This window comes from Peromyscus eremicus, chromosome 4 (genome assembly GCF_949786415.1).
Source record: "Peromyscus eremicus chromosome 4, PerEre_H2_v1, whole genome shotgun sequence".
NCBI lineage: Eukaryota > Metazoa > Chordata > Mammalia > Rodentia > Cricetidae > Peromyscus > Peromyscus eremicus.
The window spans coordinates 24,259,237-24,285,390 of record NC_081419.1 but is presented as its reverse complement, the minus strand read 5'-3'; the positions used below and the strand labels follow the sequence as shown (position 1 = coordinate 24,285,390).

Below are 26,154 nucleotides of genomic sequence, written 5' to 3'. Positions count from 1 at the left end.
CTATGACAAACGGTGCAAACAGACTAGCTGTGAAACATTCTTCAACTTTTAGTATGGTATAGTATTGGCTTTCTTACTGCTTAGCTTGGTGTCAGCACTTCTGTGATATTCCTTTGTGTTATCTGTGTTAGTATTGCCTCCATTCCCCAAATTTTCACCAGGTAGGAGCTGGGAAAAAAAAAAAAACACACAGGCAAAAGCAGTTTTAGAGGAAGCATAGAATTGGCAAGTCCGTGTGTCTTTGATCGAGTGTTCTTTTGTGTACTAATAATAGCAGACCTGCTTGTCTTGGTAAGTATGTTTTAATCTAAGCCAAGGATTAGTTGTGGCATTCATATTTTATCTAGAAGCTCTACTTGTTATGATGTTTTTTATAGCCTTATGGACATTCATACTTTTTTTCCCAGTCTTATTGATGTATTATTTTTTAGGATGAAATAAAGCTAACTGTTTTGTCATGTTTATCTTCTTATGGAATTGTCCAGTAATACTGAGTGGATGGTAAAACAGATAAGATGTTCTGTGATAAACATCATGAGTAAAAGCAACTTGGGGAGAAAAGGGTTTATCTCCTCTTACCAGTCATAATCCATCATTAGTAAATTCAGAGAAACACCTCTAACTTGAAGTAGAAACTGAGGAATGCTGCTCACTGGCTTGCTCCCAGGCCCCCTTTTACATAGCCCAGGCCCACCTCCCTTGGGATGGCAGCACCCACAGTGGGCTGCACCCTCCCAGGAACAATTAGTAATCAAGGAAATGCCATGCAAACAATGCTCATGGCCAGTCTGTTGGGGGCCGGTTCTTCAGCTGAAGTTCCTTTTTTGCAGGTGTGTAAAGTTGAAAACCAAGTAGTCATCAAAGACATTTTCAAGAGTCAGAGCTTACTAAATCAATTTTTGTTCATCTTACACATCTAGGTTTTATCCAGCATATCCATAGCTACCATTGGCATTCATTGGTGTTGAAGGCAATATAATAGAAATTAAGAAAATTACTGGTATATTTGTGTGTGTGTGTGTGTGTGTGTGTGTGTGTGTGTGTGTGTGTGTGATCTAAAACCTGCTTTCACATTTTCTTTAAAAAATGTTTTGTATTTTAAAAATATTGAAGAAAGACAGTCAGTTTGTCAAAATCAATCATCACTATTATATTTCTTTTGTTTATTTCTAAAGATCAATAATTTTGATCATCTATATAAGTAATAAATGTAATAAATCCTAGTAATGTGGATATCTAGATGTATTTCACTATTTTTTTTACTTCCATGACTGTCCTAAGCATACTACAATACTGAAATAAATTATTTAGAGATGCCATGTAGTACTAGAACTTAAAAAAATAACATTTCTTCAAAAAAAGGCTAAAACTAGAAATGGACTTTAACTGAATAGTGCTGAAGATATTGTGACCCCATAGGAGTAGCCTCATGGGAGTTAGTTTCCTCAAAGATTGGGAGGAAGCTGTACAGCTGTCTTTCATAGTTGACTACTTAGAGACATGGTTGGGCCTGCTGTGCTTGGTACTGATAATGTGGAAAGTTCATGAGCTATGGGAACTAGGCATTAGTTTGAAGTCTTATTTGATGTTATTCAACTATCTAATTTTTCTCTGGTCTGTCTTCTGTGAAGCCATCAACCCAACCATTTATGATAGAATACTAAGAACTAATATTTTTGTTAGCTGCTCTTTGCAAATCTGAGGTTCAAAAGAAAGTCTGATTAGAATGCAGAGGTCTTAGGCTTATAAAATAACTCTTAATCATTTTCATTTGCCTTTCTCTTTACAGTTTGGTGGCTGATGTGGTGGTATTCAATTCCTTTTTTAATATGGAATCGTTTCTTACTTCCATTGGAAAATTCCTGAAGCTGATACCTGATCATAGACCTAAGGATCTGGAAAGCATAATCAGACCCAAGTGTCAGGTTATTTATTTTCCCATCAGGTTTCCTGATGTAAGCAGGTCAGTGTGTTTGACTCTGTTTTTGACATTTTATCATAAATCAAGTGTATAGAAATTGAAATTCTTTTTCCTAACTTTAACTTTTCAGTATAAATTATATCTCTCCATAATGTGATTATATAAACTTTTGATGATCTCATATCCATCTTATCAGTGAATCATTAGTCTAGGTATTGAATTTTTTGTTTCTTTACTCTTATTTGTTTATCAAACTAGGACACTTAGGGTTGTAGCACTTACTGTTTTATTTCTTTTTTGTTTTGATTGTTGTGTTATAGAAGTAATTGCCAAGCATGTTCCTCAACTTTTGCATCTAGTGTAGGCCTGGTATTTATAATGTATAACAGTAACTCCTTTAAATAAATCAGTATTCAATATCATTTTCTCAATGATTTTAATTTCCCATTCTAGTTCCTTAGGCTTCTTTTTCTTCATTTTCATAGTTTGTGTTATCTTAAAAATGAACTAAACCTTCCACATTGGGTTGCAGAAGTACTAAATGTTCTTTTTCTTTGTTACTCAGGGCTCTTTTATAACCCATGTTACCAGGCTCACCTTGAATTAGAGCGAATGATGTGGTGTAAAGGGAACAGTCTAGAATTTTTTGTCATTTACAATTAAACTTAGAAAAACCTATATTTACTGCCACTAGGATTATTACTCCCTAGTCAATAGAAAGTTTTCTTCATTGGGACTTACAATAGCTTAGGACACTGGTGTTTTGTAATTGCATCCTTAAAAGGCATTTTAGAATAGCTTAGTCTCTATAATGTTACTTGTTTTATGTATGTTTTCAGGGCTGACCGTTTAATAATGGATAGCCAGTTGTGTTCTTTCCTGGGGAAGACAATTTCTCCCACTCTGAGCATTCCTTAGTTGTCTATAGTTGTTTGTGTAGTGTTTAGGCCTCAAGGACTTTCTCCCATTTGCTTGCATGTCTTTGCTCATGTTGAGGCAGTATACACATATACCTATATGTATGTAATAATAATTAATGAAAAGGGAGGCTGTGAATTTGAAAGAGAGTGAAGAGTGGTATGTGGGAGGGTTTGAAGGAACGAAAAGGAAGGGAGGACTGATGTAATTATATTATAATCTTAAAAATAAAAGAAAAATCTTCAAGTTTTTCTACTCTATATCTGAAATGACTTAATATCCATAGTATACCTTCTGTACTCCTCAGTTGACTCAGATTTTGTTGGAGAGTAATACTCATTATCTAATTTTTAAATTTTATTTTAAAAAGTTTTATATAATATAGTTTGACCACATTATTTACCTTCCCCCTATGTCTCTCAGATCTTTCCTGAACTTCATGTTCTCTCTTTGTCTCTCTTTCTCAAAAAGAAAGAATCAAAACAAATAAAAACCACCAAGATAAAAATGAATGAGAGAATAAATAAATATATAAATAAATAAGTACCCAAACAAAACAAAAAACACTAGTATCTCATGGAATATGGTTGATATATTCAATGTTATTGCATTGGGGAAAACTGATTTTTCTTTTTCCAGCAGGTTATCAATTGGAAATAGCTTCTTGGGAAGGGGTAGGACTTTGTGTCTACTCCCTTTTCCATGCTGAAATTTTATTTTGGTTTGAACTTGTATGCTGTCAAAATCTTTTACTACACACACACACACACACACACACACATAAATTCTGTTGTGTCTGGAGGATGCTATTTCCTTGAAGTTATCCACCACCTCTGGTTCTTATACTCTTTCCCTCTCTTCTAGCCCATAGGTCCCTGAGTTTTGAGGGGAAGGGTTTGATAAAGACATTCCATTTAGAGCTGTGTGCTCCAAAGTCTTTCACTACCTGAACATTTTACAGTTGTGGGTCTCTGTGTTAAATTCCATCTATTGTAAGAAGTACATTCTATGATGAGGGCTGAGCAATGTATTGATCTGTGGATGACATTTTATTGCTGTGCTTTTTCAGCAGAATAATGTAGTAGGTTTAACTCTATGGCCCATGACCTACCTATTGTCATATTCTTGGTCCCTTAAATTCAACCCCAAAGTTGTTGATTACTGGTACAACATTTGTGCCACTTTTACACCAGTATATATTCCTTAGTCTTCAAGATTTCTTAGATTTTTTTTTGCCTGGAATTTTTTATATTTAACATTTTCCTTGAGTGAGCTACTCGTTTCTTCTACTTTGTTTTCAAGACCTGAAATTCACATATCTGTCTTTTAATCTGATTGTGAGGCTTACCTCTGTACTTGATACTTGACATCCTGAATTTTTTATTTAGAGTTGTATTTAAGTTTGCATTTTTCTTCATGTTTCTATTTTTCTGTTAAATTCTACATTCGTGTCTTAAATTGTTTTCATTAATTCCTTCAACTGTTAAGGCATTTATTCATAACCTCTTTAAGGTCCTTGAATGTATTTATAATTGCTATTCTGCAGTCACTGTCTTGTGCTTAAGCTAAATTGCTTTTCTCAAGGCCTATTCCATCAAGGTTGTTGGTTGTTGGAGGAGGTATAATGTATTGCTTTTTCATGTTTGTGTCTTTGCTCTGCAGTCTAGGCATCTGGAGTTTGAACATTTGAAGTATACTTGATATTGTTTCTGGTATTGCCTTTAGTAGGTGGTTGTTCCACTGTTTGGTTGTTGTTGCCTAGTCTGAGTCACAGCCAGTTGGCTGTGGGGCCCATAGTAAAGATTGTTTCTGCAGGTGTGTTGGGAGTTACTAAGGAAATAGTGATGGGCTAAAAGGAATGATTGGGTCCTAACCAGTGATCTAGGAATAGTCTACCTTGAAGACTGGGAGAAAAGTTCTGTATGTGTTTTTCTGGTAGACAGTAATTTAGGATTCAAGTTTGATGAAATATTACTTTGTGTCTTTTTCTGTTTCTTTGGTCCCTTCTCCCCCTCCCTCCTTCTCCTCCTCTCTCTTTGTCTCCCTCCTTTCTTTACTCTCTATACACACATACCTCTCTTTACCTTCCCCTACTACACACACACACACACACACACACACACACACACACACACTCACATACCCCTTCTCTTCCTCCCTTCTTCACCCCTATATAAACATACACACACGCACACACACACACCCCTTTTCTTTCCTTTCCCCCCTACACATACATACATATACAAATACAAATACAAATACACACACACACTTCTTCTCTCCCGTCCTCCTTTTCCCTCTACACACACACACACACACCCTACATTAGTATTTGGATGAAATATTCTGGCTATTACATTCCTGGATATATATAGTTATAGAAGAACTCTATTTCATATATCCAAGTCTCAGCAATACCACTGAGCACCAATTGCTAATTCAGTTTCAGAGGTTTTGTTTATCTGATATGTCAGCTGACAGCTGACTAGCAGTGTGAGAAAGGCAGGCTCACTGACAGAAGTAAAACATGACAACTGACTGACAGCTTGACAGCAAGGGAGGAGGGAGATAAATGATTTTTAAAATATACATAAACACATTATCTACCCATCCATCCCATCCATACATAGACAAATACATACATATATACATACATGAGAAGTAAAAAAACATGGCAGTTTGGAACCATTCAATGGTACAGAAGGTAACTCCACAGCAAATACCTCCTGCAGACATATCTCCATGATTGCCAGTGTTTACAAGTAAAGAATGACCATAGTTTATGAGGAGAAATTAAATGGTAACTGATGTTCATTTTTAAGAATATAGGAAGTTACATTGAGAGAAAGTTTGGGCACCAGATGTAGATGTACCCTTCTTGTTAAATAAGAAACACAGAGCCACTGCAGAGTTGAAAGCCCAAGAGGTCAGAGCTAAGAGCTAAAAACCTTACCTTTCACTGCTGCTGCTGTCCTCTTCAGCCAAGAGAGCTACTTCCTGTCTGTCTGTCTTTTCTATAGACTTTCTATTCTGCCTTCTCATTGGTTGTAAACCCAACCACATGACCTCCTTGTCACTGCCTGTTTGTACAGACCTCTAGGTCTTCTATGGTTGGTATTGAGATTAAAGGTGTGTGTCTCTGTGCTGGCTGTATCCTTGAACACACAGAGATCCGCCTAGCTCTGCCTCCCAAGAGCTGGGATTAAAGGCGTGCACCACCACTGCCCAGCTTCTTCTATGGCTTGCTATTAGCTCTGACCCCAGGCAACTTTATTTATTAACATGCAAATAAAATCACATTTCAGTACAAATAAAGTATCACCATACATGGAGGTAAATATTATGTCATTCTTATAAGGTATGCCTGAGCTATTTTCTCTTTAAGGAAGAGGGATGACAACATAGAGCCTTTTGTGTATAATTGTGATCTCCTTTGATTTAGGTGACCAAGGACATTTCAGTGAGGTATCTTTGCAAGATTCCCCCTGAGGAGAGCCTTGTAACTGAGCAGTTCTTTTTCTCTTGGGTTGCACTTCTTGGTTCCTTGATGTTGAAGGCTTCCAAGCCTGCCAAGTGATCAGTGCTCAACAAAATTGTTCTTACAGTGATAATACCAGAAAATAAATATCTTTTTAGATTCAATAAGATGAAATCTGCAATTAGAATATGTTACAAAAGAAGATAATTCTGTTTAAAAGGATGTAAAATCGATCACGAATTTCAACGGTTTTACTCTGCATTTACAGATTGTAAATTTCACCAGGAGATCCTTGATGCTGGTGGGTTTGCCATGTAGCAATAAAAGGAAGGAATCCCACAGCATCAATGTTATGGAAGTCAGTGAGTTAGTTAGGTTTCTATTGCTATGGAGAGACACCATGACCATGACAACTCTTATAAGGAAAAACATTTAATTGGGGCTGGCTTACACTTTCAGAGGTTTAGTCCATTGTTGTTATGGTATGACATGGTGGCCTGAGGCAGACATGGTGCTAGAGAGGTAGCTGAGAGTTCTACATCTTACACCAGGCAACAGGAAGTGAACTGAGACACTGCAGGTATTTTGAGTATAGGAGACCTTAAAGCCCACTCCCATAGTGATAAACTTCCTCCAACAAAGCCACATGTACCTCAACAAGGCCATACTTCCTAATAGTGCCACTCCCTATGAGCCTATGGGGACCAATTACATTCAGACTACCACAGTCAGTGTTCTTAATTTAGACAAATAAGTGTAATAAAAAGAAAGGAGTATTTTAAATATCCATACCATTGTATAATGCTTGGTCTTACCAATTCAGAACATAAGAGAAATTTGTAGGTTGGTTGTTTTCAAACAGAATATTGATAGTATTGAATATTCAAGTTGGCCTGGAACTTAATATGTAACTCAGGTTGGCCTTCAGTTCATCCAAATGACTGCTTTGTAATGTAGCAATTGGAATGAACTGTTAAGAGCATTACAGGGCAGGTACTGACCCACATCCACCCTTAAGCGGGGAGTAGGTAGCATGTGCACAGCAGCATGTTTCTGCAATCTCACTACTGAGGAACTATCCATGGTTTTCATATAACTAGCTCAATATTTCTGTTAGCAAACTGAATCATACAAGAGTGTACAACTGATTACAAAATGTCAGACCAAATCCTTAGATCAGTGTTTGTCAACAAATTGTACCAAGGAGGCATGGTGAGGGTGTGTCAAAGTGTCTGTTATTTTCTTCAGAGAACACTGGGTTGGATTAAGGTAAAGACAGACAAGCTTGGACCATGGCATTCATATATAAATGCATTCATATATGCATTTACTATTGCTTACCATCTCAGGCCCATCATATTGTGAATAGGAAGTTTATATTCTTCCTTGTAGTTACATAATTAATATAAGAGTATCAGCTGTTTGTGTTTCTTATGCAGGCCCCCAAATTATTCATACACTTGTTTTAGTGAGAAAAATGAACAGAAGCTTAGAAGTTTAAGATTCCCCTTTGAACAAACTGAAGAAAGTGCACTTCAGATTCGTTAATATATTCTTTATGTAAGTTTCATGTCTAGCTCAGACACCACACAGAATATCTGCTTGCCATTTTCACTCCTTTGGGGAGAATAAACTTCATTTATTTCTCTGATTATTTCACTGCTTCACATTTCCCCCATACTGTATTGTCAGAATTGCCATGAAACAAAGATGAAATGTTACCTGCAAGATTCCTCACTTCATAGTAAGATTTGGAATGGAGACTATATAAAGACATTCATCTTGGAATGGAGACTATATAAAGAGCATTTCTTTGTACCTACTTCAGACTTTTTTTTTTTAAACAAAGAAAAAGGAGGAAAAACATGTTGGTCACTTGGAATAATATCATTTATTGAAATCTTAGGAATTTCTCTATGTGTTTCTTGCTTTGCCTTTTCTGTGTAGCTAAAACAGTGAAGCCAAGCAAAGTTTTATGATTATCTTCTAACTAATTTAGAAACAAAAATGGAGAATTTTTAAAACAGTGTGAAAACTTTCAATGAAAACTTGCAGGCTATGCAAACAAAGGAGAGGAATCCCAGGGCTTTTTGAAGTTTCTTATTAAAGAAAACACTGTTTTACACTGCGTAGCAGATTTATGGAACACAGCAGCAAATCTGTAGTTTTTTCATTTGTGGATGGATAGGACAGAAAGCAGCTTCAAGCTTCCCCATCAAAAACTCTTTTTTGTCTTCAAGAGCTCTCTGCTCCTGGTGGTGTTGCCAGAAAACACGCTAGTCTCCTTCCCATATATGATCTTATATTTCAGATACTTTGGGAAAATATTAATGTTAAATATATTAATAAATCTCCTGTATGTGCTGTACCAAATAATGTCATCATTTTACTCAAGGCTCAAGTAGAAAGTTTTATTTTTACAAGTTGAAATATCTATATTTTTTGTTAACAATTATTTTGCCTCTCCAAACTGAATTTAAAATTGTATATCATTTGAAGATTTTTGTAGAGTCACAATATAGAAAATATCCTATTGGTAAATAACTCCAATGTATAACACCTTCAATAATTTCCTTTGTGACAATGACACTGGATGGATGTGTTTGGAAGCAGGAGGAGTTGCAGGCCTCTGTTGGAGGTAGAATGATTAAAATGCATTATATTCATCAATAAAATTCAAAGAATCAATAAATAATGCTTAAAATATTTCCATTATAACCCATGTAACTCTTACGTGTTGCATGAGCTTCAAACTATCTCAGTTCCTCTTACTGTTCTTGTTCAAATATCTTAATGCCCAGAGACCAAATAGGCTTAAATTACATATTTTTGTAAAATCATCACCCATAATTGCCTAATTGCAATAGTTTTTCAACCTAGATATAGCTTCACCTCCCCAAAAATGTGTTCTGGATTCAGCAGCAACAAAAACTGTGTTTTCCATTATATGGTGATTAACCCTTCATTTACCATTCCTATTCTGTTTATGTTAAATACTTGATGCTTATTTTCTTTCTAGTTCTCTGTGGTCCTGTGCTGAGAAGTGTAGGAGGAAAAACACAGACCCACAAATAATGCAGAATATAGCATGCTGGGTACATTGTCCCCAGGTGAATAAAGGAACAGGGCTACAAACTAATGATGGTCTTTTGGTAAGCTCCCATGTCCCTTGAGGGAAATTGAGCAGAAGGTCTGTTTAAGGTCTTTTACCTTCATCCTGGTCAGATGGCATTGCTTAACTTCTCATGGCACAATAGCTTATCTGCGTAGAGCTATTAAGGCAATAACAAATTACATGTTATGTTACATGAGGGTTGTGTATAATGGAGAAAGGTTTCCAAATACATTTGATGTTTGATGAATTACATTTATTTGTTTTGTAAGCAGTACATTATTCCAGTGCTTCCATTTTTGGTAACACTTAGCAAATAAATGAGTCAGCAGTATGGTGTGCAGGGATTACACTTCAGCTTTACCAATTAGTACCATTCTCTGCTCCTCTTAAGGCAGTTTATCATAGAATTGAGATAGCAACCACCTCTTAGGCTTAGTATTAGGATCAAGATGCTTGTTATATAATTTGATGACTGACCACATTGTCAAAAACCTGACAGGTTTTATGTAAGTATTAGTGACTTTATAAATACAACACAATCTTGGTTATTTATTAATTGACTCTTTTTGGGAGGCTTACCCATTCAATGTGACCCCAACATTAAAAGTAAGGGGTAATAAAATTCTGAAAACACCAATAAGTCTACATAATAAAGATTTAAAGCTGACTGGTTGTGTAAATACTAGAGGTAGCAACTTAAATTCTATCAAATCGACATGATAGCAATCAAGTAGTTATTTATCATTTAGCAGTGTAGGTTCTATATTAGATGACAGAGAAAGCCACACATATGCTGTTCCCATCAGCCTGTAATATTCCCCACTAATTGTTGCTGTGGAGTAGAATGATCAGTACATGAATAATTTTAGTTGAGTTCAATTGTTCAGTGTTCTCTTTAAGTATTCTAGGATCTTCTAGGAAGTTTTTCATTAAAAAAAAAATAAACAGTTTGAAAGGTACCATTGAGTAGTAAGCTACCTTAATAATCTCTTACTCAAATGACTCATCCCTTAAGATATTCTGCATAAAAGACTTTATCATATGAAAAGTTCTTTTTTTATTATTCTTTGAAGATACAACAAAATATAATTAATAGGAATTAATTATTTGAGATCATATCTGCTGTCGTTCACCTAACATCTATTACAACTTGCTTTTTGTATGACAAATGTAGCAATTTTAACATGAAACAGAAAGACAGGCTCTTTTTAACCTTAGTCTTATGAGCTCTTTAAGTGCAGTATATATATTCAGGTGACTAAGTTCAAAACCAAAAATAAATACTGTGCAGATTGCAAATTTGGCAAGTTGATATGACAACTTATTGAAAGGAAAAGTGCTAAGGATGATTTGAAGTACCGATTGTGCTGGCTGGGACAATATGTGTACTGAATTGAGAAACAGATTTGTGGTGTAAAGTTGGTGGTTTCTGAGTTGTAGAGATTGAGTATGAGATGTTGGCAGCTCTACTCATTGGGGACAGATAAGCAACAATTATCCCCTCACATCTCAGTGCCACCCTTGGGAGCATAGTGTGTTGTATTGGCCTGTGCTAGTAGAACTTTTGGTTGAATTTTCTTTGGCTGTGGTATGGTGTATATTCCACAAATAAACTTTTTCAAATAAACCCAAGCTGACTATTGCTTGTCATTTGTTATTGTCTGATGAAAATTGAATGAGAAATTGTAAAAAGTCACATCTTTTGATCAATTTATTTATAGTTTAAACAGTAATACACAGAGTAATATTAAGTATGACAATGAAAGTTTTAATCAAGATTCTAACATTTGTCAGGCAATGCATTCAAGGCCAGTTTGGTCTATATAATGAGTTCCAGGCCTGCCAGGAATATATAATGACTCTGTCTCTACACACACACACATACACACACACACACACACACACACACACACACACACACACAGTGGGGAGACCGGCCCCCAATTTTACGACCAGGGTACTCTTGAGCAGGGAGAAGTGGGAAATATTTAGATAGAAAGAGATACCTAGATGATGAGAGGAAAGACAAAAACACAGGATAGCCTATCCTTGGGAGGGCCTGGATCAAAACCCACCAGCCCAGAATTTTATTTAAAAGGGCTATTTATAACAATGCCAAGAGGAGGGGCAAAAGTCCTCCTCCCCTTTGCTAGATACAACCAAGTGCAGGTCCTTCCAAACACCTGGTAATCATGCCCGTGGTCCAATCATCCCCTTATGTGGCCCTGCTCTGTAAAGCCACTAGAACACCTCGGTGGGCTCCAACAGTGTGTGTGTGTGTGTGTGTGTGTGTGTGTGTGTGTGTGTGTGTGTCTAGTATATATAATATATATGTATATCTAGTATATATCTATATATAATAGTTATTGTGGCTCACCAGGTGAACTTGCAGTCCTTTTGGGTAGAAAATTTTGGAAAAATGTGAGAGTTGTGAAAACAAGTAGTATATAATAATGGGCTGTGTGGTAGTGTACTTAAGAAAATCAGTGCCAACCGCTATATTTTAATTCCATGGCTTTTTGATAATTAACTAGCTGGTTTTAAGAAAGTTTCCTCAGTTTCCCCATTTCATTTTTGTCTTAGCTGTAAAAGTAAGGAAAACAATATCAGTTTTATTGCCTTATTATGTGAATTAAGTGGGGTACTATATGTAAGTACTTGGTAAAATGCTTGAGTGTTGGTGAGCACTAAATAAATAACCGTGGTTCTCATCTATGATATGTGTTCTCAGATACTTCTTGTATGTTCATTAACTTGTGTTTAGTGTGCTTGATTTACTGTACAGCCACACTATACCCAACATTATAATCCTGTGTGACAGTGGTCTTCAACCTTCATAATGCTGCAACCCTTTAATACAGTTCCTCATGTTGGGGTGACCCCTAACCATAAAATTATTTCATTGCTACTTAATGACTGTAATTTTGCTACTGTTATGAATTTTAATGTAAATATCTGATATGCAGGATACTTGATATGTGGCCCCAAAGAGGGTGTGGCTTCCAAGTTGAGAACCACTACTATGTGCTATCAGTGATTCTTCAATGTATAAGGTGGTATTTGCTTTACATTTCTGTTCAGGATTTCCTTTGTTTAAACAGTGTTATTTGTTGCAGTCCTAACTTCTGTTTACCACACTAGACTGAGTGACAAAATTATACTTAAGAATATTGCCAGGAATATTAAATCCTGGTTATATTGTATATGTAAACTCTCATCCTGTGTTTGGTACTTCTCTACATTAGACTCATGCGGTAAATCATAAGCTTTTCTTCTACCTGACAAAGTTTGTGATATTACTGAATATCTACAAAAGGGCTTTGTGAGTGAGTAGACATAGTCAACTTAGCTTTAGTTTTTTTCTATTGACTTTTTTTGATTAACATTACCTATTAGTTTCATGTGTGTGTGTTTGTGCATGTGTGTGAGCATAGCTGCATGTATGCTTGGTGTGTGTATAGGTTAGAAGACAATCTTGGTTGTTGGTCCTCCCCTTCACCTTGTTTGAGGCAAGGTCTCTTGTTGTCCACCACTGTGTCTGCCAGGCTAGCTGTCTGCAGCTCCGAGGGATTCTCCTGTCTCTGCCTTCCATCTCACTGTAGGAACACTGGAGTTATAGATGCACGCTACAGGGTCCAGCTCTGCATGGACTCTAGGGGTCTGAATTCAATTTCTCATACTTGTGTTTAGTGTGCTTGCCCTGCAAACACTTCGTCACTGAGGCATGTCCTCAGCCAACATTGTTTTTATGAATAAATGTTTCTGTGGAACTAGTTCTCTATTTTATAATTGCTACTTTATTTTTGGAAGATTAGAATATTTTACATCAGTAGTATTAAGTATGACCCTTTAGTTATTTAGTTATGACCATAGTGAAAACATAATGTGGTAACATCATAATTTTCTTTAATAAGTGCTAAGCTTAGTAGTTGCACAAATACTGCTTTCAGTAAGTCCACATTTTCTTGCCTGTTGTTGTAAACTGAAAGTTTAGTCCTATTTTTTGGGAGAGATGTGAAATGAGAATTTTCCCCTTGATTACCTCTTTGCTACTCACTAAAATCTCATGTGATAAGTATATTTCAAAGCAATAAATAGCATTTTAGCAACTCCTTTTTAAAAAATTCCTCTTGAGTGTATTCTTTTTTAAAATTAAATAAAAAATAAAAGCACTTCTTTTATTTCTTGAGATTATAATACAATTATATGATTTCCCTCATTTGCTTCCCTCTTTAAACCGCCATAACCCTCCTGGCACTTTTTCCAGTTCATGCCTTCTTTTGTTCATTTCACTGTTTTTTGTTACATACAACAACATTTGATGTAAATACAGAAATATAGCCTGCAAAGCCTGTATAATGTTACTTTTATGTATGTTTTCAGAGCTTGACCATTTGTTATTGAATAACCAGTTGTTATGTTCTTCCCTGGGGGAAGTCTATTTCCACTCTCAGCCTTCCTTAATTGCCTGTAGTTCTTTATGAAGGGTTGAGGCCTCCTACCTTCCACCATCCACATTAGAATACCTATGATTGCTGTATTTGTTCAGCTCACAGTTGGATAGTGGTGTTGGTGAGATTTTATGGGTGTAGCTTCTGACATTACTGAGACATAATCACTTAGCAAACTCCCTGATCCTCTGGATCTTACAACCTTTTTCCCCTTTCTTTAGCAATGATCCCTGACCCTTAGGTGCAGGAATTGTATTGTAGATATATCTGTTGAGATGGGGCTCCACAGTTCTGTATTTTGATTCATTGTAGTTTTCTGTAATGGTCTCCATCTGTTGCAAAGAGAAGTTTCCTTGATGCGGGATAACTTTTCTCTCCTGTACACTGCTCATGCACATACCTTCCTTATGAGGAATTTTGTTTCATGCCCAGTGCTTCCTATCATATTATGTACTTCAGAGTTCCTAAATGTGGCCTGGAAGTCTAAATTAATGCATATGGAGAAAGCCAATGCATCTGCTTTATGTAATCACATCTGAGTATGGGCTAGCACCCTGAGCGTGCATAATTCTTAGGGAGAGGACTGGTCTAGTCTAAGCCACCACATTCATTTTCATGCTGCCAAACTCATTTGACAATACTAAATCCTTAAGTGCATCTTATAGTTATCTCTAACTAATTGAAGAGGGAAACTGTCTCAGGCTGTGAGAGTGAGTTTGAAAAGACATAAACAAGAATCATAAAGGGTAAGAGTAAAGAGGGAAAGTGGATAAAAAACAGCTTTTAAGTTTTTTATATCATTTATTAGTAACTGACATAGTAAAATTATAGAAAAATTTTAAACACATTTTCATTGTAGGCAAATCATTTTGTTTTAAAATTGAGCTCTTGATATATTTGTCTTAGGAAATAACAAATCATAATTCTTCAGACTTTTATTAAGAAATTTTTTGTTTATTTTACATACCAACCACGGATCCTCCTCTCTTCCCTCCTCCCTCTCCTGTTACAAAATATTCTAGACCAGTTTCTTCATTGTACAACTTGGGAAACTGAAGTAAAAATGTTTTTTCCTGGGCTCATTGTGTATTAAATTAATATGTTTAGAACTTATAAACCAATTTAAAAAATTACACAGATAAGTAAGAATCTGGAGCCAAGGTTGTTGATTGTATTAGTAATTACTAAATGGGATTAACCAATGATGATTGGCAGCATAGCAATTTATTAGAACAGTAAGTAGGTAGTGCCAGAAGTTTGTTAGCAAGTCTGTTAGTTCAGTTGCCTTAGGTTTCTTACTCTGTTACTGGAAGTGTCTCAGTTTCTGAACTACAGCTACTACTACTTTAAGGGGGAAATAGGGATGACTCAGCCCACCTACTTGCTTATATTTGTTCCCAGTAAATACTGGGCTACTCTTTAAAACTCATCCTATGAATAGGAATGCCAGCATTTGAAACTCAAAACCTATCATTTTTCATGTCCCCTTCCTAGGACTCGATGTCAGAATCCCTCACCCCAACCCCTGAGATAGAACCTTACTATGTAGTCATTGGCTGGCTGAAACTTTTACCATGCTGGCCTCAATTTCATGGGAGATCCTCCTGCTTTATATGCCGTGGGATGATGGCTTCTACTATGCCACATGGATCAATCAGAATTTTTTTTTGCTTCTTTGAAAAGTTTATTTACCCTTTCTATTTTGAGTCCTGCTTTAGGAGCTGGCTGACATCACTAGGGGTGAATTACATTCTGGTTAGTCCATAACATACAGTTCAGAATGAAAGCAGGAGTGGGGTTGAGAGTGAACAAGTGTGAGAGAGAAGTTTTAAGTATTTTAAGAGGAAGTGTGATGCAGACCTGCTTTGTACTAGTGGTTCAGATGTTTTCTATATGCAAGACTTGTTCTGGCACCTTTCCTTTGTTCCTTGGTTTCCCAAACATTGAATCAGGGTGGTAAGTGAATCTGTGTGAAGAGAACATAAAGTGTTTGATGCAGCATGCAGCCGACATCTTTACATGTTCTCTGCCTTCCTCCATATTTATTGTATCTACTATCTTAACCTTAATTGTCACTTGCAAGCATCTGAAGTTGCCACCTCAACTTTGGATGATTTAGGCAATTATTAAAATTTGAGTAGTTGAGTTTGTCTAATATGTCTGGTTTACAGCCTATTGCAATACTTAACTGGGCTTTCCCCATATCTTCTCTTGTTCTAAGTTCATTCACTTCAATAACTTTTTTTTTTACTCCTTCTAAAACTCTTTGGATATATTACACCCCTTACTGCCTCTCACGGTTCTTTTCCCCCCCGCTCTGTTTTTTCTCTCTTATATTCTGGTTTACAGCTATTTTTCAGGGTTGGCACTAGTAGAACACAGCTGTTATTATCAGTGAAAATCAGGTGGTGGTACAATCCCAGCACTTAGGAGGCAGAGGCAGGTAGAGCTCTGTGAGTTCAAGGGCAGCCTGCTTTACAGAGTGAGTTCCAGGACAGCTAGGGCTACACAGAGAAACCTTGTCTTGAAAAAAAAGTCAGTAAAACTTGCTACTTTCTAGACAGTCAGTTGTTCACAGCATTCTGTATATTTCTTGAATTTTGCTCTTAATGAAATCCAGTTCGTGCTTCTCCTTGCTGGTGCTTCCTACATGTGTCCTGAGCATGCAGGTTGGTTGACGAAGTACTTCTCCCTGTAGGTAGGGGATGAGTAAGCTTTGATGTAGTAATAGGTAGTTGCTTATTTTCTAAACACAAGAGCACCTCAGATGTATGTGTTTGGAACAAAGCTAGTGTGAGGTTTTGTGGTTTACTGTAGCCGAAGTGTAGCGCAGATAATATGCCCAGAGCTAAAATTGTGTTCAAGAACATGTAGTTTTTATTTCTGGTTCAGAAGCCCTTCTTATTACTACAGGAAAAAATGTGTAAGGAATTTGGACCTGTAGAAATATAGTCTTTAAATGATTACTTCACGGTTGATGAAAAATGGTTTCATGAAATGTATCTTTGGGGTCTAATTATGTAGCCTGGATTAATAAAGGATGCTGAATCACATCCCAACAAATAATATGATTGGGCATTTTTACCTTAAATAAAAGCCTGTTTAAAAATAAGACCAGTCAAACCAGAGTTATGACTAAGTTTACAAATATGATTTTAAAAGTGGTAGTTGTTCTATATTGGCTGCATGTTATACTCAACTAGGAATATATTTATAAAAACAAGCAACAGAGCTAGAGATCTGGTTAGTGGGTAAAGTGTTGGCTGGTGTATACATGAAGACATGGATTTGAATACCCAGTACTCGCAGAAAGTGGTGGTGTGCATCTGTAATCCAAGCACTAGGGGTAGGTTGAAGAAAGAAAGATCCTTACAGCTCCAACTACAGTCACCGTAGCCAGTCAGTGAGCTCCAGGCCCAGTGAGAGGCCCTATCTCAAAAAATAAGATGGAAAACAATACAGAGAGACACCCAACAGCACCCTCTGGCCTTTACATTACTGTGTGCCTACATATACACAAGCATACATTGTATGCAGACCAAAAGAAAACAAACAAAAATAAATTAATTCTATCTTTGAGGTTAGCACCAGTTTGTTCCTCTTGCAGTGCTCGAGATTGAACCCAGGCTTCATATGTGTTAGTCCAGTGCTGTTTCACTGACGTATATTCTCAGCTCCCTCTGCCCGCTTTGCCTGTTCCCACAATATTCTGGCTATGAAGCCAAGGAGAACGTTAACTGGATGGATCCCTACCAAATAAACTACAAAAGGTCTGAATACATACAGTAAACTCTCCTGGTCTTGCCATGTTACCTTTTTCAGTATTGCCAAAATTATGTTCTTAGCCACAAGTATCCTTGGGCAGTCTATGATATACATGCATGCCTGTGTGTTGATGAACATTTGCAGTTCTCTATCCCAATGAAAATAAGAAAAAGTTAAAAATTGTATTTTCCCCTGATCTCTTTCTCTGTAAATGTTGGCACTCCTCCATTTCCCATTGACTTAATGTTCAAGTTTTTCTGTTCACTGTTTTTCTTGGGTGACATTGGAAATTTTTACCATCTGATGAAGACAGATGTATTTTCAAATAAAAATGTCTGAAGCATTTGTTCTTCCTACTATTCCTTTCTTTGGCAGAATATTCATATAGTTGATAAATAGTTTGCCTTCCTTAAATACCTTTTCATATAATCTCATAGCATGTTTCATGGATATTTTAACCTAGTTTTATGGTCTTTCACGAAATAAGGTATTTTCTAAATATGTTGAACTGAATTTAACTGAACTAAACAGTTGTCCAATGCGCCTTTAAAATTATGATGATTTCTTGCATTTTTAGGGTAGCAGTTTTATCCTGAAAGATTCCAAAGCACACGCAAAGAATGGTTACAAATTATACGGTGAAGCAGTCACCATTATGGAGTGAAGCCTGGCAGCTGGTTAACAGCTCATCTGACACTACACAGCAGGTTAGGGAAAGACGTGAAAAATAATACTGGGCTCACTTGAAAACGTTGCTAGGGGAAGTGAAGTGAGCAGAATGTAATTACCTAAGTTGGAGGTTCTCCAGTACATAAGGCTAACACCTTCAGTCTTAGAAGAGAGCACTGGGTCTTTAATAACCATGTTCTTGTCTGTGCAACTGAACTGGGAAGGAGCATCTGTCTTCTTCAAACTAGCATCCCATGCCCTCAGCCATGGTCTAATGAGATAGAAGGAAAAGAAGAGTCCTTCAACCTTTTGTCTGAGGGTGCGTGCATGCGTGTGTGTGTGTGTGTGTGTGTGTGTGTGTGTGTGTGTGTGTGTGTTGGGGAGGTGTGCATGTGGAGTCTCTGATGCTGCTCTTCATAAGCTCCCCATTCTATTTATTTATTTAACTGTTGGGCTGGGGCTAAGTGGATAAGAGCAGAGGATCAGCATTCAGTTTCTTGTACCCTTGATGGATTTCACGACAGTCTGAAACTCCAATTCCAGGAGATCCAATCCCCTCCTCTGGCCTGGGCAGACCATAACAGCCTGAAACTCCAGTTCCAGGAGATCCGATGTCTTCCTCTGGCCTGAGCAGACCCCAGGCATGGTACCAGCAGGCACTTGAATGTACACATAAAATAAAATAAAACTTTTAGCCGAATAGTGATGCAATGTGTCAAACTTAGACCTATCTGACTTCAGAACTTTTCATGCCACTAAGTCACATGAGAATGAATCTTGCTTATATATTTATTTATTTTTAGCACTTGCTTCAAAACAGCTCAGTCCTGATGATGTCCTGATGATTTAAAGGAAAGTTTAAAAGGAAATTTAAAATGTTTCTAGTAGTAGGCTAGTGTGTGGATAATGTGTGCATTCTTTTCTGATCTAAGCTTGTTGAAGATGGAAACGTTATAATTTATAGACAGTTTCCTTGTCCTGATTGTTACTTTGTTTGATAGGATGGATTTCATGTTTAGAGAGAATATCTGTATTCCTGTGAATTTGGCCAATATGACTTTTGAGTTACTTTAAATTTTGTGATCTAGGCTCTTAATCTCTGTCATATTCTCTATTTGATGCCCTCTAATACACAGTACTATAGAAGGTTATAAAATACCTTCTTCAACTCCTTTAAAATATGATTAGTTAATAAGCTTTTTTGTCAAATATTCATGCAAAATATAGAATAACTGAAAAAGAAGGATGTAAAATTCAAAGTCATACTTAAGTCTATATTGTTGAATCTAAACTATTTATTTTTTTTTTGGTTTTTTTGAGACAGGGATTCTCTGTGTTGTTTTGGTGCCTGTCCTGGATCTCACTCTGTAGACTAGACTGGCCTTGAACTCACAGAGATCCACCTGGCTCTGCCTCCCGAGTGCGCCATCACCACCCAGCTTGAATCTAAACTCTTATGAGCATTAACTTCTTTAAATTCTGAATGATTTTCCAGGAAATGTGTAGAACCAAAAATGTTGATTAAGCAACTTAATAAACAGGCTTATTCTATGCAGTCATTCAAAGAAAATGTCTACATTTTATGACAGACCGTGTAGAAGAAAAACAGTTTGCTTAATTCTGCATACTTTAAAATAGTTACAATACTTATAAAACATTAGCCAAAACACACTTTTCTATCTGTGGTCTTGTTATTAAAGTTATGTCAAAAGCAGTAAATGTTCAGGTGATAAAATTTGTGACAATGCCTAATAATGGAAGAGCTGATAGACATTTAATAATTGTAGCATTATATCATCTTTAAAGATTGGTCCAGACTGGGCATACAAATCACTTTTAGAGTGTTATCTACCATAATCAGGCCCTAAGTTTAGTCAGCACTGGAGCAAATATCAGCAATAACAGTACACCCCAATACAGAACATAAATAATATGCAAGCTGTTATCTATTACTGCCCCTGTATGATAGAAAGTTGATGTCCTATTATTCTAAGAACAGTCTTGATTATATTATTGGGAGGGATGTGGAGGATATTGATATCACCTGGATACTGTATTTTTCTGTGGTTTACTATTAAGGTGTGATAGCAGAATCTATTTATACAGTTTTAAAGTCTTTATAACACTTTATTTGAAGATTTATAAGTGTAATTTAAAAAATAATTTAACAGTATAGTGAGATATAAATAATCTATAATGCAGGTCATACTTGCCTTTTAGAGAATATGAGCTATAAAATAAGTAGATAAGTATATGAGAGAGAGAGAGAGAGAGAGAGAGAGAGAGAGAGAGAGAGAGAGAGATTTTGAATAATTGGCAGTGGTTCTATTGCTTTATTATACTGGCAATTTATCCATGAATGAATATTTGAATCTTGTTAAAAATCCTCTTGATGAGGCACCATTCCAAGGCAAATAAATATGAATTTGAGTATAGGACCTAGACCTAGCTATGTTTAAGCTTTCATGTATATAATAAAATGAATGACTACCAGGTAATATCTTTCCTATTTGAACACATGTAAGAAAAAATCACAGGAAAGATGAAAGAAAATTTTCATTCATTAAATACACCAGAGAGTTTTAGAACAAGGTGGTAGGATGATTACTAAAATGAGGTGACTAGATAGATCATAACATTAGGTCAAGTCTAGGCTGAAATGGAATTATACTTAGTATTGGTTTTGTCAGGAATGTCTTTCAGAGAAATAAGTAGAGAAAGATATAAAGCACCTACAGTTCCCCCAACCACTTGAGCAGGTTTGCTTTCCTCGACTGTAACTGCTAGCCAATTTATGACACGAATCTTCATGATTAATAGCTCTTAAAATAGTTTTTTTCTGAGCTGGTATTAACTTCAGTTACAACATTTTTCTTCTAATGTCTCACTCTTATAAAGTAGCACTAAACTATTTTTCTCCGTAAACTGTCCTGACACATGGTCCCACAGATTAATTATAATTGCATAGAAGTACTTCCTTTTGTGGGTTTGAAATGTGTAGCTTTATCTTCTCTTTTTCCTTCTCTTTCCAAAGTAAATGGAATAAGGAGCTTAAAGAAACCTCTTTTACATGGAGTCTCTTCCTAGTCTCTTAGTTTAAACAATGATACCATTAATTTTTATCTTAGACTCTGGTACCTCTACTATTTTCATTATTATTATAATTGAAAAGAATCATCTCAATTCTTATAAATCCATTTATTTCACAATATTGTGTAAGCATCATTTTAGGGAATAATTTTGTTCAAGTACTAAATACCATTTTTATCTAATGTGCTGTCTTCATAAATTAAATTAGGAATGCTAAATAACTTTTAATTTTATTCATCATTGTGATATTTTTCTTTTAAGAGTACAAGGAAGGAGAAATGATATCAATGACTTAGAGAATGATCCAATGTGTACTAGGCCACTTTACCACCAGCACTTTAAACATCTAAAGAAGAGGGAAAGAATAACTTTAGAACTTGCAACATTTATCGCTGAAATTATGATGCTGGGACAACTTCTCAGATATTTCCTTACAGAGTTTTATGGACAATTCAAAATAACACAGAAATCCACAAAGATACCCCCACAAAAGACTGCTGGCAATGGTCGAGAGACAGTCCGAATTGACCTACTCTGGTGATGGGATGGCCAAACACCCTAATTGTCATGCTAGAAACCTCATCCAACTACTGAGGGATCTGGATGCAGAGATCCATGACTAGGCCCCAGGTGGATCTCTGGGAGTCCAATTAGCGAGAATGAGGAGGGTTTATATGAGAGAGAATTGTGGAGACCAAGGTCGGATAAAGCACAGAGACAAATAGCCAAACAAACGGAAACACATGAAATATGAACCAATGGCTGAGGGGTCACCAATTGGATCAGGCCCTCTGAGTGGGTGAGACAGTTGATTGGCCTGATCTGTTTGGGAGGCATCCAGGCAGTGGCACTGGGTCCTGTGCTCATTGCATGAGTTGGCTGTTTGAAACCTGGGGCCTATGCAGGGTCGCTTGGCTCGGCCTGGGAGGAGGGGACTGGACCTACCTGGACTGAGTCCACCAGGTTGATCTCAGTCTGTGGGGAAGGCTTTGCCCTGGAGGAGATTGGAATGGGGGGCGGGCTGGGGGGAAGGTGAGGGGGACGGGAGGGGGAAGAACAAGGGAATCTGTGCCTGTATGTAGAACTTAATTGTATTGCAAAATAAAAATTAAAAAAAAAACAAAAAACTTTTGTTAAAGTGGAGTTGGGTCCTATAAAGCAAAGTCTTTATTCTAGGAGGAATCCTGTGCAATTATGTCATTGTGTTCTTGTAGAAAAGCTTTCTTTTTCATGAGTTTTGTTCAGTTGCAATGCTGATATCTTTAGCCACAGGCTGGAGACTACAGTACCGAGTCTTTGCTTTTCCCTCCATATAATTGAATGGGAAGCCTGTCTGGGCCTTTATGGCCTCAGAGACTCTTATTTAAATATAGAAATTATCTTAAAAGTGATGCTGACTCAGTTACGGTAGGAAAACAGGAACTGAATGGGTTGTATATAATAAATATTTTTGTTCTGATCCTAGTAAAACATCACAATAATTTATAAAAGCAAAACTAATTGTGTGTTTTAGAGATTTAGATAGTTCTCAGACTGGTATAATATCAAAAGTAGTTATGAAGATTCAAACTTCTCCCAACATCCAGCAGGCTTCCTTAAATTCTGGCACCAGTTGGGGCAGTGGTTCCCAACCAGCTAGTGCTGCGACCCTTTAATACAGTTCCTCATGTTGGGATGACCCCAACTGTGAATTGTTTCATTGCTACATCATAACTGCAATTTTTCTGCTGTTATGAATTCTAATATAAATATGTGATATGAGACCCAAAGGAGTCACTACCCACAAGTTGAGAACCACCAAATTAGGGGGACCGTTCTTACTGGAACACTTCCTTTGGCGTGGTAATAGCTGTAAAATCCTTAAAAATGGATATTAAAATGGGAAAATGTGCACCCTTGCATGTTTTTGCAAAGATCTATAGTTATCATTAGAGTTTTATAAATCCATAAAAATTCTACTAAAAATCAATTGTCCATCATATACTTTTTCCTTATAATTTATGTTAATTTCATCTAAGTGATTTCCTTCTTGGTACCTAACTGAAATTTGTTCATTGATTTTTTTTTTTTTTTAAAGCAGGGTGGAAATTAGTGGTTTCTTAGATAATCTATTTTTGGTATTATACATGAGAGATTAACCTCTACATCTAAAATTAAAACTTAGATGTTCTAAGATTTTTTTTTAATGCTTTCCCAGGAATCTAGAAGGCAAAGAATTTGGGGTGAAAAGTAATGCAAATATTGTGGTAGTTGACGTGAGTGAGGTACTTCTGCTTGTTACTTCCAACCTGGAAGATAGTCTATTGGCACAATATAGAAGACTCAGCATGCAAGGTATTCAAGGTAGCCATAGCAGTAACATAGCAAGATAACAAAACTGAGCCCTTCTTAAGCTAGTCTCCACTCATTTAGGTTGCGCAAGTTCAATTGTATTACTAATAGATCTTTTTTCGTTTATTATTATTATTATTATTATTATTATTATTATTATTATTTCATTTTACAATACAATTCGGTTCTACATATCAGCCACGGATTCCCTTGTTCTCCCCCCAGCCCACCCCCCATTCCCACCTCCTCCAGGGCAAAGCCTCCCCTGAGGACTGAGTTCAACCTGGTAGACTCAGTCCAGGCAGGTCCAGTCCCCTCCTCCCAGGCCGAGCCAAGCGATCCTGCATAGACCCCAGGTTTCAAACAGCCAACTCATGCAATGAGCACAGGACCCGGTCCCACTGCCTGGATGACTCCCAAACAGATCAAGCCAATCAACTGTTTCAACCATTCAGAGGGCCTGATCCAGTTGGGGGCCCCTCAGCCATTGGTTCATAGTTCATGTGTTTCCATTCGTTTGGCTATTTGTCCCTATGCTTTATCCAACCTTGGTCTCAACAATTCTCACTCATATAAACCCTCCTCTTTCTCACTAATTAGACTCCCGGAGCTCCACCTGGGGCCTAGCTGTTTATCTCTGCATCCCGTTCCCTCAGTCGTTGGGTGGGGTTTCTTTCTAGCATGACAATTAGGGTGTTTGGCCATCCCATCACCAGATCTTTATATTATAGCAGGAGTCTCTAAGTTTTATCGTTTGCATTCTTTCACAACATTTCTGAACATCATGACTCCTTCCTACCCTGATGACACCTTCTCTCTAATATCCTAATAACCTATATTAACTTCACATTAAATTAATATGTCATTCAGAACTATTTAGTGCCACTTCAAATTCTGAATTAATTGTATATTTAAAGTACCATTCTCTGTGTATATATGTATGCATGTATATACATAATTTATAATATAAGGAAACAGATATAGGTGATTACCTAGATCATTGGTTCTCAACCTTCACAATTCTGTAACCCTTTAATACAGTTCCTCATGTTCTAGTGACCTCCAACCATAAGATTATTTTCATTGCTACTTCATAACTATAATTTTGCTACTTTTATAAATCATAAATGTAAATATCTGTGTTTTCCAATGGTCTTAGGCGAACACTGTTAAAGGGTTATTTGACTCCCCCAAAGTTGAGAACTGCTATCCTAGAGCCTTGGGATTTAATGAAATTAAGAAGAATAAAACTAACACCCCAAATGAAAGTATTATCATCAAAACACTTCCGTTAGTTATTAATATTAATTCCATTTGTTTATTGAAATAGCTGTATGATGCAATTACTGTCTTCTTTTACTGATAGATAAGCCTGAGTGTAAAAGGCCTGAGTACCTAGTCAGAGGTCCTATAAGCAATCAGTAATCAAGCTGTCTTCTCACCCAGGCTATTTGATTTGAGAATCTTCACATTTTTCTTGGAGTGTTGTTTCTCTTGTCACTTGTACAGTGTGATGGGTATTTTCTGAGTATAAGAAACAATCTGATTCAAAGCTGGGCACAGGAGTTCAGAGGAGGCACTGGACCTGTATCTTAGAATATGAGCAACATTCTAAATAATTCCCCCTGTTCTTTTCAATGTCTGTAATCATAACTCTTTGCCTACTGTGTCAATAACGAATTCTGGGAATTAGTTTTGCAAATGTTACTTCCTGAAGGCGTAGTTCCCACTATTCATGTTACAATCTTTTGCTCAGATATAAGGACCCTGTATTTGAATATTCAGACTCTTACCTAGTGTAAAGTTACAAGTATTAATCCATGAAACTTTTATTTGGACTTGCTCATGTGCCATAGTCTCAGATAAACTCTGGAGATCCAGAGTTGTTAAGTCCTTGCTACCCAAGGAGTCTTTATGTTTTGTGTTTTGTAGTATATGCAAACTCAACATCATACGAGCATTATTTTGCAAAACTTGGAAAGGTGATATTTGTATTTCTATGAAAATTTGGGTATGACCAGAATTATGTAAAATATATATAGATATATATCTATATCTATATATATCCCATTTTACTTAAATATCTTTGATTCTTTTTTTATTAATTTTTTGAGAATTTTATATTTTGTTTTTATCATACTCACCTCCTCCTCCAAGTCCTCTCAGATCCCCCATTCCGTACCCACCCAACTTTGTATCCTCATTTTCTCTTTTAAACGAATCAAATCCAGTTCTGCTCATGTACAGGGTGTGTGACCATCCATTGTAGCATCATAGACCTACTAAGGGCCACACCTTTAAAGAAAACTAACTCTTCTTTCTTGTCAGCTATCAGTTTCTAAGTACTCTTCACTTAAGGATGGGACTTAGTGACTACTTACCCTTCCATGCTGGGATTTTATCTGGCTTGAGCTTT

The 26,154-nt window shown here is 36.6% G+C and overlaps 1 protein-coding gene across 4 annotated transcripts in view; it reads left to right on the top strand.

Annotated features, from left to right (window-relative positions):
* Window positions 1-26,154, top strand: part of Gtdc1 (glycosyltransferase like domain containing 1) — a 331,796-nt gene that overhangs the window by 148,289 nt on the left and 157,353 nt on the right. For all 4 annotated transcript variants that reach the window (XR_009378775.1, XM_059260434.1, XM_059260436.1 and 1 more), the window contains one exon: window positions 1,790-1,963. Coding sequence is in view for 3 of the 4 variants with exons in the window: in XM_059260434.1 (XP_059116417.1) it covers window positions 1,790-1,963 (174 nt within the window). In the remaining variant the exon portion in view is untranslated. The remainder of the gene's footprint in view (window positions 1-1,789; window positions 1,964-26,154) is intronic.